Genomic DNA, 15,683 nt, shown 5'->3' on the forward strand with positions numbered 1-15,683 from the left:
GAGGCGCGCGCCTTGGTACCACCTGTCGGTCCTGAAGAGACGGTAAAGCGCATAGTGATAGTGCCATTCGCTGGAAATATGAAGTCATTCAGTAGTTGCACACAAATAAATTTGGATCTACCCAATTGGACTATACAATATGTGGCGGTTAATAGCAGTGACAAGTGTGATTTGGTAGGTGACAAAGATTATGCCGCCGCAAGCTATGAAACCCTCTCTNGCGGTTAATAGCAGTGACAAGTGTGATTTGGTAGGTGACAAAGATTATGCAGCAAGCTATGAAGACCTCTCTCTCTGCCTCTCGCTTTAAACTCTCCCTTTTTTCTTACACAGTATTTGCAAAAGCATGCTATTCTCGTTGATGTTGGCGTACTCAAAGAGCTGCCGGATCCGTTTGCCTCGCCATTTCCCGAAATGTTTTATATACAGGCAAAACTGGCAGGCATAACCGTAAGTAGCTTTGCACACAAAAAGTTTCTTAAACAACACCTTAACCAGCTGCTTATTTCAACTTACAGAAAACGGTCTTTCCACAATCTTTCCAAGATGGTCGCCGCCTTTTTGCTTCGTATCACACGAAACAGCGCCGCACCGAAATTCGCCGCCGTCAATTCAAGGACTTATACAAGAAGCTGCAAATCAAACGGATTATTCGTCGTTCACATAAGGTGATCTCGAAAACGGATCAAAAAGAAGGCGGTGGTGGTGGCCCACATCACAGTCTTGTGCTCGACACACAATTCTCTTCTTCGAACTTCAGCTTACCGCTGGTGACCGAAATCGATTTAATCGGTTGTGAACGCACGACAAAGTCTTGCGTGGGTGCGGTTTACAATAATCAACCCTTCTACATTTATTTGAACAAGCATACGCCACCGTGTTGCCTTGACAAACTCAAGACCACATTCAATCATGTGCTCGAAGAATTCGAGAATGTCGGCATCCGCTACTGGTTGGATAATCAAGCGTTGAAGACAGCCATCGAAACGAATCGTTTGCATCCGGATGCGTACGAAATCGATATTAGTTTCAATGTAAACGATCTAGAACGTTCGAATGCTATGAAGAAGTCCCAAAATAAACCATATGTGGACAATGAGGGCTTTTATTGGATCAAGGCGACCGATGGACATTACTTTAAAGTACAATTTTCAAAAATTAATCAGATTGGCGTGAATCTGCTGCCGTTCGAAATTAACGGCAATGAAGTGAGGCCAAGTGGATTTTTTGGCTGGAAAGCAAAAGAGTTCTCCGCAGACTATCTGCATCCAATGTCCACGGTGCTCTTTCTGGGTAAAAATGTGATGTGCCCCAATAATGTGCGAGAGTTTTTGGATTTCAAAAATGTCAAATAGAGTGTATGAGGCCGTGGGTCCAGTTAATGGAGCAATGTTAGTCTATAAAAAAAAAAGTATTTTAAAAAGGGATTGAAGAAAGAAAGAAGGACCAATGNTGGTAGGAAAATGCATTGATACAACAAAATGAGTGCTTGAACCTAAAAACTGGATATAATTTTTGGTAATTTAAACAAAAACCCGACATATTTTTTTGGTTATCCGAAAGCATCACATAGTTTTTTGGCACTCTGAAACTGTACATAATTTTTTGGTAATTTAGAAGCTGGACAAAAATTTTCGCTCACTTAAAATTGGGCATATGTTTTTGGTTATATAGAAGATTAAATATGTATGATTTTTGGTGAGTTTAAAATTGGCCATAAAATTTTGAGTTATGATCATATAAAAATTGGACATAAAATTTCATTATTCAAAAATGTATGGTATTTTAAAACTGGTTATAAATTTTTAGCGGTCTTAATTCTGGTTATAACTTTAGGGAACGGGATATATGTACATAATTTGTAAACTAGACATAAATTTTTATTCATTTGTAAACTTAAAAGCTGGGCATACATTTAATCGGTAATTTTAATTTTGGTAGTTTAATTTATGGTCATTTAAATTTTGACATTTATTTTTGCCGTTAAAAAAATTAGAGATAAGTTTGAAACGGTAACATAGATAAGTTTTGGGACTTTAAATTATTTTAGCAATTTTTGGTAGGTTGAATTTTTGTTTATCTACTTTTGGCATTCATTACAGGTGCGTTAAAAAACTAAAAATAAGTGTTTTGGTAATTTCATAACAGGCACAAAAATTTTTGGTCATTAAAAAAGGGAGCATAAATTCTTGATACATAAAAAACTGTCATAAATTATTGCCCATTTAAAAACCGGACTTAAATTTATTTTGGTAATTTAAAAACTGGTTATAAATTTATGGTAATTTAAATTTGGCCATAGGTTTTTGAGTAATCCTAAGCACAATACATAAATTTTGAGAATTTTATAACAGGAATAAATTCTGGTAGTTAAACCCATTGAACGCAAAAATTGATTTGAATTCTTTGGTAAGTTTAAGGAACCCGACATATTTGTTTGGTAATCATAAAAGCAGCGGAGTTTTGGCACTCTGAAAAATGTACGATAACTTTTTGGTAATTCAAAATGTGGATATACAATTTTGGTCACATAAAACTGGGCACTGGTAATTTAAAAACTATGCATAAACGGAACATACATATATTTTGGTAATTAAAAAAATTTTGGTAGAAATTCTGTCATTAGATTTTTGGTCGTTAAAAAATCCAGATACATTTTTGTTAATTTCGAAACTGGCCACACATTTTTGGTCGTTAAAAAAGTGGCCATAAATTTGGTCACATAAAACTGTTATGCATTTTTGTTCATTTAAAAACCAGAGATGCATTTATGGTAATTTCAAAAGTGGATATACATAAATTTATGGAATATAAATGTTTGTTACTTTGTTACTGTGTGTTGTGTTTGTTACTGTGTTCATTCAAAACTGGGAACAGATTTTTGATAATTTAAAAACTAAACAAATTTTTTTGGAAATTTAGATTCTGGACATAAAGTTCGAGTCATTTAAAAACTGGATATCTTTAGCTTAGAGTGAAAAGTTGCTCAGTCCACTTTTTTTTGAATGTTATAGGAGAGCAAAATAACTGCTTATAACCGTTTTCTTCAAATATTTTGCGAAACTTTGAATAGAACATTTTGCATTTTCAAAGCAAATCAACTCTCCATACGAATCGGGAGTATTCGATGTTCATTAAAAATTTCGTATTATTTTGGCATTTTAGAATGTTCTCTTTTTTTTGTGGACTTGGGAGGTCTGACTTTCATTGATAAAAAACGGGAAGAAATAAAACGTCAAAAGTTGTGATATATAAAAAAACTTGAAATACATTCTTTGCCATTAAAACTGGGAATGCAATTTTGCCAATTCAAAAATTATTCGTACATTTTTGATTATTTCACAAATTATTGTTTTGTCTTTGAATTGCCTAAAGTATATATCCTGTTTTCACTTCTGAGCATTCTTTAAATGTGGCCATAAGACTTTCACTACATTTGAGGAGCATACGAGGTGCAAGAGTTTTGAATAAATTAAAACGGCAAAGGATTAGATTTTCAGCCTTGCAGAAGACGATTAGAATAGAAACTATGCTGGAATTGTATATAATACGTAATTAGAGAGCATAAATTAATTTATATATGCATATACATACATTTCTTAAATCAAAAGCCAAACCAAATATTTCGACCGACAAGCCACATATAGGGAAATAAAATTAAACAGCAACTTACAATTTAAAACATAAAACACTTTTCAAAGTGGTGACAGTTCAAAATTTATTTTGTTTGAAACTAAAAAATTTAACTAAAACAAACCGAATTTTTTTTAATACTAACTACATATTTTTATTAAAATACTAATCAAAAATTTAACAAAACATGAAGATTTCATAAAAAAACAAAATAGTGTTTAGTGATGTAAGACGTGTACGTCGTTTAAATTCAACATACAAAAGAGATAAATATAAATAAGATCAAACTAAATCAAGTTGTTAAGATAGCAAACAAAATATGAGTATACATTTCAATAGAAACTCATAATAATATCCAACATGAATATACATAGTAAATAGTAGCTAATTTTATTTAAGCAAAATTTTAGAGAACACCAGATATTTATATAAATTATGCAGCAAACTTTAATTGCCACCGCAGAGTAGAAATAGCGAGCCATTAATTTTTTTGTTGCAACAAATGAAATCCGAGTATTGAAAATTTGCAATGAAATTAAAATGATCTTTATTGGTCTTTCCGGCAGGAAAACGCGGTCCGCTCCCCAACATTTGTATATAAGAATCAAAAATTTTTTACACCCAAGTTTGATATACGTTTTATTTTACTATATTATATATTGTTTACAAATGCAGAGTGTGCTTTTTGAACACTCCATGCGAATTAATCGTAGTCCATGGTGGAATAATAACAAGGTGTTGTCAGTAGCGACGTGTTTGTTGTGATTTTGACAAGATCGGCATGCTTATTTTCAGTGCTGCCGATCTTAATTTTTATACTACTATTCGTTGGGAAATAGTATCTTAAAGACTCCATTTTAGTAATTCGTTTTACCGCGATTTTTAAAGAACAATATTAGTATTTAAAATTGCTGGATTTGTATAGTTTTTGTCCTCAAAAAGTAGAAGAATAAAAGATATCGTGGTTATCAATGGAAAAAAAACGTACCCAGAAATCGTATGGAATGGCGCTTTTTTATATTAAATAACTTTTGCTGCATTCCCATTATATTGAGCCAAATGAACTACTGATACACTAGAATAGAGTGGCTGCATGGTTAAATTAGGAATTCGCTTATATTATCGATATTTATGTGTTTTAATATATTTAGAAAATCATGTACAGTCTTATAGGAAATTGCCTTATTTTACGGCTTTTACTTTTTTAAAGTTACAATATATGTCCAAGCTGTGTGGAGCTGCCGATACAAACATATATTAAGGCTTATAAGCCTGTAATTTACATTTTGCTACATTTAATTTGAATAGTATGCACCAACGGATTAAAGGTAGTAAATAATTAGTACCTTTTCTAGTACTTTAAAATGCGTGACCGGAATAGACCTGCCGAAAAAGTGAGGTTAAGTTACTGACAACACCTCCAATATTCTCTATTGATTCTCGTACGCGTACGAGAAGCATAAAATAAGTCCAGATCGTTCGCGTTCGCGAATGTTAGGTTGAAAAAATTTCCGCTGTTGTTCGTACGTGTATGTATTGGAGGACCAAATAGCGTGCATTCCTATATGTACATAGCTACTATATGTAAATTGCATCGATACGTTCGCGAAGGTTCACTGCTGTCGTTCTCGTTCATAAGTGAATGTAAATGCTGCGTCAAACATTAGCGGAAAGTTGGTGTGGCTAGAGACTATTCTATGCGAAGACAAATTCATTCGATTTTCCAAAATGAGCCTTGGCCTCTAGATATAAGCTGGTTATATGTACATATGTAGTAAGCTTATATTTTTTTAATAGGGTTGCCATCTGCTTATAAAATTATGATATTTACACCATTCGCCCCATTTTCAAATATGAGGCGCCAAACGAAGAGGATTGGCTAACAGATGAGAAAGTAGGGTTTATTTTTTCGAATAGGATTTCCACTTTTTTATATGCCCTTGTTTTTAGCTGATTAATTTAAGAGAAATTTGGACAAGTTTTCTCTATTCTTTCTTTTGTTTATTTAATGTTATATTTTTTTTATAAAAGTCTGGCCCATTACATAACCAGCACCACATAAATCCACATTTAAAACTTCGTACAAAAATTCAACAAACTTTAACAAGTACATATACCCAAAAATTTCAAACATTTTTTTAGGTACGCAGTTTTCTAGCCCATTTAATTTTAGTAGATTAAAGTGCAAATTTTAAGACGCTAGGAAATCGCTGTTTTTTAATCATTTTTTTTGCTGACAGTGTTGTGCATTTTCTTCCTTATAATTTATGCTCGACAATTTCTTTTATAAGGAAGCAAAGGCCTAGTAAGGCCAGCAAAAAAAAAANAATAAAATAAATTTCAGTGTCAAACTGTAATGCTCACCTCTAAATAATAAATATTAAAAATTTACACAAACACAAATTAATAAAAAATAAATTATTTGATTTCTAAAAAAGCACAGCTTATTTGTTTTATTTGTGAACAAAATTTTAAGTTATTCCTATTTTGTAAACACAGGTATGTATGTATGTATGTAAAATAGATCAGTACAAAGGTTTCGTAACGAATTTCTTTGACTCGGCAAGAAATTTTAAAGGATATGTATCTAAAGTTTTTGAATAACTAAAAAAAACTAAGGTATTTATAAATAAAATGAAATGACTGCACAGGAGCCACAACTGCCCAGCACGCTCTCTCTTACTTTAACTCTTCGTCGTTGTAGGTGTGTCCGGCACCACCATATCGCTGGGCAACTCGCGCACCAGCGACAGCAATTTGTCCAACTTTTGTACCTGCAGCGTATTTTGATCCAGATATTGCTGCTTTTTAGGCGGTTTAACCATTAGCCGCAAATTGGGTGATAATTTCAAAGAAGTAACCGTACTCCTGTAATCGAAATATATACATATGTAAAAACACAAATTTTTTCAAACGGTTAGATAGTAGATATATTTCTCTTTTCACACTTACTTGTCATCGCCGACAATAATGAATGGTAAATTCTCATTGAAAGCGAGTCGCGTCAATTTATTCTTTCTCTTCGGCACCACCGCTTGCACACAAATCGGCTTATACTTGTTCACATTCAAATCGAAGACGAACACCTTGCCCTCAGTGGTGCAAGCCGCAAAGACGGTACTCGAGAAGGGTGCCCACTTTACATCGCCCACAGAGGAGCCCAAATCGAAAATGAACAGTGGCTCGGGTCGCATATCTTCCCACACTTTGACACGCCAATCCCCGCTACACGAAATGAATATATTCGAATTGAAGCGATTGAAATCGATGCGATAGACAGTGAGATGATGTGCATTATAGGTCATCAAATATTTTGAACTGTACGCTATGCTGCATTTGTAGATCAAACCCTCCTCGGTGCCGATTAGATAGATTTCAGGATTTGTCGGATGGAATTTCATGCAAGCACCACAGCTACGCAACTGCACTTCAGTGCCATCGGGTCCCTCGACAATGCCATTGGTGAGGAAGAGTGTTGTTATTGTAGTGATCATGAAATCATTTTGCATTAGTACCCAATTGAAGACACGACCATCAGTGGAGACAGAATAGAAATTGATTTCACCATCCGCCATGTCGGGACCCCATTTAATCTGAAATGCATGAAACCATGAGAAGATTTTGTATGTACATATGTATTTATGGGTTGTAGCACCGCATTTTTTTATTAGCTCAATTAGCGAAGAGTCGATGGTGTGTTGTGGTCGCTTACACTAAAATTTAGTAAATTTGAAAGTAGAACATGATCTACTGTTTGAAACATGGTCAGATGTTATTTATTTAGGTTAGGCTAGGTCGGCTGCTGTAGCTGAGTGGTCAGAGGTGCGTACTTCCACTCGTTAGACTGTGGGTTCGATCTCTCGGCAGGCAATGGTAAACCTCCGAGGGTATTTCTGTCTTAAAAAAAGTTTACATGTTTAGGGTAATTTTCACAGTAACGAGTTAAATCAAAATTTACAGTTAACTATACATTTCAGGAAGAGATATTTGGAAGCACCGTAAGAAAATTCAGCCCCCACGGCAAAACGTCCGACATCAGCCTGAGGCTGATCGACTTCGTCGGGGCCTGAAACATGGTAGTATGCAGTACTGGGTTCAAGCATAAAAAGATTAATCAAGCTACGTGCTGTCTCCGGATCGAAAAACGAGAAACCGAATTGATCATGTTGTGATAGACGGAAGGCATGCTTCCAGTGGTTTGGATGTACGTACACTCCGAGGCTCAAACATCGACTCCGACCACTATCTTGTTGCAGCCAAGATACCACCCGCCGTTGTGCAGCAAAAAATGTGCGCCCAAATATGCGAGGAACGCTTAACGTCGGAAAGCTGCAATCACAACAGACAGCCAGCGCTTTCGCTACTCGCCTCTCAAACCTGCTCTTAGAGAGCACTCTTCAACAAACCGACATATGCGAGCAGTGGAACCACATTTCCCGCTCATTAAGTACCGCTGCCGAAGAATTAGTCGGATTTCAGCGAGCCCGTTGAGCAATACCACCAGCTCCTTTACCCTAAACAAATTCCTGTCTTTCGTGGTTCGGCGCAAAAATTTAAGTAAAGTTCCGCACGTCATGCCGCACGTAAACCACACGTGCCAATGGGCAAAAGGAGGGCAACCGCTTACAATAATAAATATTATCAAGCCGAGTAATTTAGACATGTTTATTTATTTCAAATACTACGTACCTCCCACGCGCATTCTGCATGTTTATTGTGAACGCCCACAGATAAGTAGAGCGGTTTTTCGTAGTTTTCTCTCAAGTTGTATACTGCCACACTGCCATCGTACATCCCTACATATAAATTAAAATTAAAACATTTAGAAAATCTATATGCGATCAACGCACCGATTGCCACTAAAAACGGATAAGTCGGATGTATATCGCAACACATGACACCACTCTCGGTCGATACTGCAGAATTGAAAATAATTAAAAACAAGTAAGAAAGTCTATGTTCGGGCGGAGCCGAACATTAAATACCCGGCGCAAGTATTAAATATATGTTTTTTCACCCTTCCGAAACCTTCCGCTAGATGGTAAGCCGAGGTGTATCACTAAATTATCGTCCTTCAATTTCGAAATATTGAAGTTTCAAGCATTTCTTAAATTTACCGTTATATGAGAATCGGCCGTTATTTTAGTCCGATTTCAATAATTTTCAACGTTTTGCTTACACGTGGCAAGTACAATAACCATACCGAGTTTGGTACAAATTGGTAGAACGGTTACCGATATACTTATATGTGATCATAAGTGGGCGGTGCCACGCCCATTTTCCAAAATTTTACCATAAACGTATTTCTTGGTAAAGAATTGTTGCAAGCATCAATTTTGAATAAATTAGCTTCAATATTTACTGATTTATCGAAGATTTTGTATTTCTCTAAATTACCGTTATATGGGATGTGGGCGTGGTTATTGTCCGATTTTAAAAAGTTTCGGCGGTTTTTTATGCTGTACCAAGGCCAACAACTGTGCCAAGTTTGGAAGAAATTGGTGCAGCGGTTACCAAGATATACACATGTAACCATAAGTGGGCGTGGCTACGCCCATTTTCCAAAAATTTATAATATTCTTATTTTTCGTCTAAAACTTATTATAAATATCAATTTTGAGTGAATAATCTCCAGTAGTTACTAAAATATCGCAGTTTTCGTATTTCTGAAAATTACCGTTATATGGGAAGTAGGCGTGGTTATTGAGCGATTTTAAAAATGTTCAGCCATTTGGTATGTTATGCGAAGGCCAACAACTGTGCCAAGTTTGGAAGAAATTGGTGCAGCGGTTACCAAGATATACACATGTAACCATAAGTGGGCGTGGCTACGCCCATTTTCCAAAAATTTATAATATTCTTATTTTTCGTCTAAAACTTATTATAAATATCAATTTTGAGTGAATTATCTTCAGTAGTTACTAAAATATCGCAGTTTTCGTATTTCTGGAAATTACCGTTATATGGGAAGTGGGCGTGGTTAAAGTCCGATTTCGCCCATTTTCAATACCAACCTACCTTGGATTAAGGGAAACCTACATACCAAATTTCGTTGAGATATCTCAATTTTTGCTCGAGTTATCGTGTACACGGACACACGGACAGACGGACAGACGGACAGACGGACGGACAGACAGACATGGCTTAATCGATTTCTTTTTTCATCCTGATCATTTATGTATACATTTGTCTATATCTATCTCGATTCGTTTTGGCTGTTACAAACAACCGTTATGTGAACAAAATTAATATACCCTTGTGCACAAGTGCGCTCGGGTATAAAAAAAACTTTGTAAGCGCATATAAAATGTTTAATATAAATACGACAGGTACTTATATAATCTGGATAAGATGGATTCTTGACTGTGAAAAAGCAAATGGCGCCCTCATTCGGTTGTTTCATGAACTCATCTGTGGGTAAAAGTAAAAGTTGTCTTTCGTCAATAAATTCTAATGGCCTTATTCATAAAAAAATTAAATAACTTTAAAGAGCTTTGTAGAGTGGCATTTGTATACAAAATTTGCGATATATAAAGCAGTTAAGGTCTTCTATATTTTTTGTAAATTTGATTGTTAGTATTTTCTTTTTGTCATACGTACGCGAACCATAACAAACTGCAAATAGATCGTAGTACTTCGGATTGAACAGCAGATCGGTAATGCTCAGTTTACGTATGCGATCATAGTTGAATTTCCAAAGCGGTAGCAGCGTGCCCTCCTGCTCTCTGAATTCATCAGCGGGATCTTCCCAGTAACGATAATCGTTGGCAATGTCTTCATAGATATTTTGGTTAATCATACGTTCTAAAATCTGCCACGCCTTGAGATATTTCTTATTGAGCACCTCAGCCTGTGCCGCCTTATCCAATTTTTTCAATGCAACATCTTTCCGTTGTTTCTTCTCGTCTTTCTTTTCCTTCTCTTTTTGCTGTTGTTCAAAGTCCTCCGCATAGCTATCGTAAATATTCCATTGCAACACATTGGCGCCATATTGGGAACGTGGCGGCGGTATGGTTTGTGTATCGACATTCTAAATTATTTTGAAAGCACTTAAAGCTCAAAAATATTCAGACAATTACAAGAAATAATGCTCACCCTTCTTGGATTAGTGTAGGTTAGCGCAGAACGCTCACAAAAATTAAATTGATTTAATAATTTTCGTTTACGACCACCTGGTGCTGCTGGCGCTGTTGCTGGTGCCTCTGCAGGATACAGTTAAATTGTTTTTAATTGTTTAAATTCCAACAACATATTTCTAATTCTTTGTTTTACCTGCGGTCTCGCCACCATCGCCGGCTGTTGCTGCTTCAGCTTCTGCACCTCCTTCTTCAACAGCCTCTTCCTCTTCACCTTCTGCTTCGGCCTCTTCATCAACCATTTCTTCTTCAACTTCCTTTGCTGGTTGCGTTCCTGCCTTCTCCTCGCCATCATCCTCTTCATCTTCCTCTCCCTTTGGTGGTGGTTGTTGCACCTCTTCCTCGTTGGCGAAAGCATCGGCAGTTGTGGGTAACGGGTAGCCTAGAAAAATTTTTATTGGAAATGAAATACCTAATACCATAGATTGTATGTATGCAGGTAAATATTTGTACCAATTTCGCCCATCTCCTCCATTTGTATTTTCGCCTCTTCTGAATCTATATGTAAGGCACTTCCATACATTTCCAACAGCGTGACGGTGTTTCCAGCTATCGGTAGCTGAAAATGGTTTTAAAGAGTATTTAAGTCCAATGGTAACCTTAAAGGATGTTTAAGAATAAAAATTTCAAAGAACTCTTTTCACTTCCTTAAAAAAATACAAATATCAAACTTAATATTTTTTTTTGATTCCCTCAATGCTTCCTTAATTTAATACTCATATACTTATATTATATTAGCTATGATTTGGAGGCAGAGGAAAACTATTAATCTGAAGACTTGGAATGGAATGGAATAGTGTATGGCCGAAAAAAACGCAAAAACAAAATTTAAAAGCAGTATTTTCCACTGTACTTAAGGTCTAGGGAGAAAATTTAAAAAAATGGGCCCACTTTGGGCCATCTTTGTAATTGAACGAAACTAGCACTTAATAAAAGTACAGTCATCACAAAATAATATTGCAAGGCATCACACTTACTTGCACAAAGGAACTGTCCTTGAAGCTGTACACCACCAAATTGTGCACAACATTTGTATTGGTTGGTGTTAGCACTTTGGTTATCTCCTCGCCCAATTCAGCCTCAGTGAGTTCCAATTGATCGTCGGGCTTGAGTAGTTGCCGCGATTTAATCCATGCATCCAAATCATCTGCATCACCGCCGCCATCTCTGAGATTAGATTTGGAAGCTGTTTTAATCTAAGAGAAGTTAAATGCGTTAGTCTATGGTTGTATAAAATATTTGTTACTAACAAAATTACAAAAAAGAAAGTGTAACAAACATATATATTTCAAAATAACAAAAAATAATTGTTTGAGTAGCCTATCGAAAAATATGTGCAAAATATATACGCCTATAGAATTGAAGATATGTAATTTTGCTACATAAATTTTAGCTAGAATACTTACATGCAATTTATTTATTTATTTCTAATGGAGCTTAAGAAAAATATTGAAAACAAAATGTAATGCACGTAGTCACATCTTCCTGGTTATTGCATGGTCATATTTATATGTATATATAATACGCGAAGGGATGACAAAAGATCTGCACCGTTCGCTCGATTTTCAAATGTATTTCTTCTAAAAGAGTTGCCACCTCTTGAACAAGCAAATTTCAAATATTTAATAGCCAATGCCCTCACAAAAGCACCGTTCGTTCGATTTTCCAAAATCAGGTGTGAAATTAAAAGGCTTGGACTGCAGATGTATTACTTTTTTGAAAAGAGTTGCCACCCTTTAAAAAATATTATTCAAATTAAATCAATTATTACAAATCGGGTATCAATCGAAATGGTTCTGAAAAGCTTTGTTTCTTAATTTAACTATAGAAGGGTTGCCACCTGTTTTAAAATCAAATTCAATTTTAATTAAGGGAATTGGGAAAGAGAAATATGTATCACAATATGGGTGACTAACAAAAGGGTTTTTAGAAGGTAGTGGTTTTAAAATATTTTGAACAGGGTTGCCACCTGCTTGAAATGTCGAATTTAGCTAACTTATACACAAGTTATATGAAATATCTGAATATGGATGTAAAAGGAAAGAATGATAAGAAATCCTTAGTTTGAATGGCAAGAATATTTTTGAGGTCATGGATGGTTTAAAAAATTTAATTCAAAATATTTACTTATTTCGAGAGTGGTTTAAAAACTCTTTATTTCTGACCTTTACTAAGGAGAGTTGCCACGTGTTTTAACAATCAAATTTGACTTAGTTCATCAGTTGATTGAAATGCAAGTGTATCGCAATGTCAGACGGAAGAGATTTTAGATGATTTTAGTTTGAAAATACTTTTGAAGAGTGTTGCCACCTGTTTGAAAAGTCGAATTTAGTTTACTTATACACAAGTTTTATGAAATATTAAGATATGGATGTCAATCGAAAGAGATTTATGGCAGCTTTAGTTTGAAAATATCTTTGATTAGGCTTACCATCTTCGAAAAGCCATATCGATCTTACTAAGTACATACATATGCATGTATATTATACCAGAAGCATTTTTTGTGATAGTCATTAAATTTGCACAGTTCTTTCGAATGCGAGGTCAAATTAAAGACCTTACCGTGTAGTTTTATTTTTTTAATTAAGAGCGCTTATTTTTATCGGTATAAGGTGATTAATTTCTTCTTCTTCACTCAGAAAGGGCTGCATCGTTTCAGATGAAATATGGCGCTCAGATCGCTTATAACTCGGACTAAGATTTGCAATATTTTTTACGTTTTTTAAACTCAATTTTTTTTTTTGTTTTAACGCCACGCGGGCTCACTAGTTTTTTATACACTGTGAAACAATAAAATAATAATCGAATAACCAGGAAGGTGTGAATTCCTACATCATTTCATTATAAAAATAGATACAAGCCCACATGCTTTGGCCTTTGCTAACCTTTTGTCTCTTTATGGATCCCAGTTACCTGCAAAATGTGTGGCCCTGTCGGCGTACTCTCTTCACTATTCGCCTCATCCATTTGACCATCATTTTCGTTAACAGCGGTGGTCATAATAGATGTCGGTATTTTGTGATTCAATTAAATCCAAAACGCTAAATACATATATGTACATATATTTACAGTTGTTATTAAAAGCGTTTGTGTTGTTATTTTAATAAAACGATTTTTTTTGGAAAATTTAGTTAGCATAAGTTAGTGTTCTTTTTCTTTATTACTTTAATTAATTCTTTAACTATACTTAGGCTGGGTCGATTTTGTTTGGGTAAAAATAAAGGTCATTTGATCGTATTGTAATAGTGACATTATGTTGTTTTACGACTAGGAAAACTGTAATTGGCCACAAAATGTTAAAATAAAGCTTATACTGAAAATATAACTTGGGTTTCTAATATCTATGGAATACGTTAACCGTTTAAAAAAAGTTAAATATATCAGATTAAAGGTCATAAAATTTGGTATCGCATACATAAACATTTTCAGTATTTCGCTAACGCATTAAAGTGAATAAGTGTAAAACATTGTACTAGATTTAAAGGGCCATAGGCGTAATCACTTTTCAGTTTATACAGTTCTCAAACTGGTGATGAATGACGTCAATGTACATTATTCGTGATTGGATATCATTTGATAGTAAATTTTAACACTTAAGTACATCCATTTAAAGTTATTCTTTTGATTCAGTCTAACATAACAATCTGCGCAAAATTATTTGATTAGTCACCACAGTAGCACCAAAAAAAATTCATGGTGCGTAAAAGTGATGGTGCCAAAATACATTAGTCCTTGAAATATCTAGAAAAACTTTTGTAGGATTCTAAAGTTGTTCTTGCCATCTTCTGTTTGTAGACCAGCGAAATAACCAAGAAATATTTATATATATATTTGTTGAAAAAAGGATAACTTGAGGAGCAACTCTATACTATAGGACTGCCACAATAGTTGTCCGACCATGTGATTTGCGTTTCCGTATTAATTATTTAATATTAATTCGTATCAGAATACGTATTGTCTTGACTGATATGCCTTGTTACAGTTTGGGGAGATGCACGGGCTCTTGCACTCAAAAGAAAACGATAATATATTACAGGCGTATTATTGACCTCTTAAAAAAACATACATTTCACACACACATTTCACATTTTTACATGTATTTTCACTTCTACAAAAGGTTTAAAAGAAAATATTACTATACATGTCGCTTATTTTCTGGAAGAACGTCTTGCTCCAACAAAAAAAAAGCAGAAGTGGCCGCCAGCCCTTCTTTTGCACTCCGTAAAAGAATTCATGACTTTAATCTGCCAATTTTGCTTCATCAGCGGTTTTGGCATTTAAACAGCCTCTGAGATTTTTGACAAATCCAACAAAGCACGCAAGTCGTTTGTTTTCTGTGCCAACTCGCGCCAATTGGAAATTCTAAGTTAAGTCAATTCCGTATCCATCTTGGTATTTCCAACGCCAATAAGGCCTTCATCTTCCTATGCTACCACAAGCGGGTGCCGCATCGAATAATTTCAGGGCTGAAGCACTTGCGTCCATTCGTTCGACCGATACTTCGCCTTGTCATTGTTCAACCTTAGACCCTCTCGCCTGACCTCCATATCAAACTTTCAAAAGATAGAACAAGCCGGTTCCGATCTCAGTCAAAAGGTGTGTACTCGTACTGAGCGGACAAAATTATCCAGCAGCAAAGTATCTCCTGAGCACTGGCTCATCTTCTGTAATTGTTTTAGTGAAATTTAACAGAATGAAAAAGTGTTCTATCAATAATTTTAGCAAGCTCTGGACTTCGGTCGCTAGATCACCGTGTTTGTTTTTACAGGGATTCGTCTTGGACTTAAAAGCTTCCTTTGAAATCTTTCCTTTATAGATACATAAGTATAAGCATGGACCACCTATTGGTACACTAACAGCCTCCTCATCCGGGCTACCTTTAATACGCCATCGTCGCGTTTGTGGTTTGAAAAA

General features: G+C 35.2%; 2 protein-coding genes across 2 annotated transcripts in view; one reads left to right on the forward strand and one right to left on the reverse strand.

Moving 5' to 3' along the window:
* LOC108373219 (fukutin-related protein) overlaps positions 1-1,574 on the forward strand; it is a 2,978-nt gene extending 1,404 nt beyond the window's left edge. The window contains exons 2-3 of the mRNA XM_017629082.1: positions 334-450; positions 519-1,574. Coding sequence (XP_017484571.1) covers positions 334-450; positions 519-1,355 — 954 coding nt within the window. The 3' untranslated portion in view covers positions 1,356-1,574. The remainder of the gene's footprint in view (positions 1-333; positions 451-518) is intronic.
* A 4,508-nt stretch (positions 1,575-6,082) lies between these two features.
* On the reverse strand, positions 6,083-13,769 carry LOC108373218 (dynein intermediate chain 2, ciliary). Its single transcript, XM_017629081.1, has 11 exons — positions 13,683-13,769; positions 11,747-11,965; positions 11,223-11,328; positions 10,913-11,151; positions 10,729-10,842; positions 10,234-10,663; positions 9,967-10,044; positions 8,484-8,549; positions 8,323-8,429; positions 6,586-7,226; positions 6,083-6,501 (listed from the first exon to the last, which is right to left on the reverse strand). Exons 1-11 carry the CDS (start codon positions 13,767-13,769, stop codon positions 6,318-6,320), a joined length of 2,271 nt encoding a protein of 756 aa, XP_017484570.1. The 3' UTR covers positions 6,083-6,317.
* Positions 13,770-15,683: the final 1,914 nt, after the last annotated feature.

The sequence above is a fragment of the Rhagoletis zephyria genome, unplaced genomic scaffold (assembly GCF_001687245.7).
Source record: "Rhagoletis zephyria isolate East Lansing unplaced genomic scaffold, Rhagoletis_zephyria_1.1 Rzeph_scaffold_06476, whole genome shotgun sequence".
Taxonomy (NCBI): Eukaryota; Metazoa; Arthropoda; class Insecta; order Diptera; family Tephritidae; genus Rhagoletis; species Rhagoletis zephyria.

What these genes read in the sequence shown, in the direction of transcription:
- LOC108373218 (XM_017629081.1), bottom strand. Translation starts at nt 13,769, where the DNA reads ATGACCACCGCTGTTAACGAAAATGATGGTCAAATGGATGAGGCGAAT. An exon ending in GGAGGAGATGGGCGAAATTG is followed by an intron (nt 11,152 to 11,222) that starts GTACAAATATTT and finishes AAATTTTTCTAG; the next exon opens with GCTACCCGTTACCCACAACT. An exon ending in ATGCAGAATGCGCGTGGGAG is followed by an intron (nt 7,227 to 8,322) that starts GTACGTAGTATT and finishes CATGCATTTCAG; the next exon opens with ATTAAATGGGGTCCCGACAT.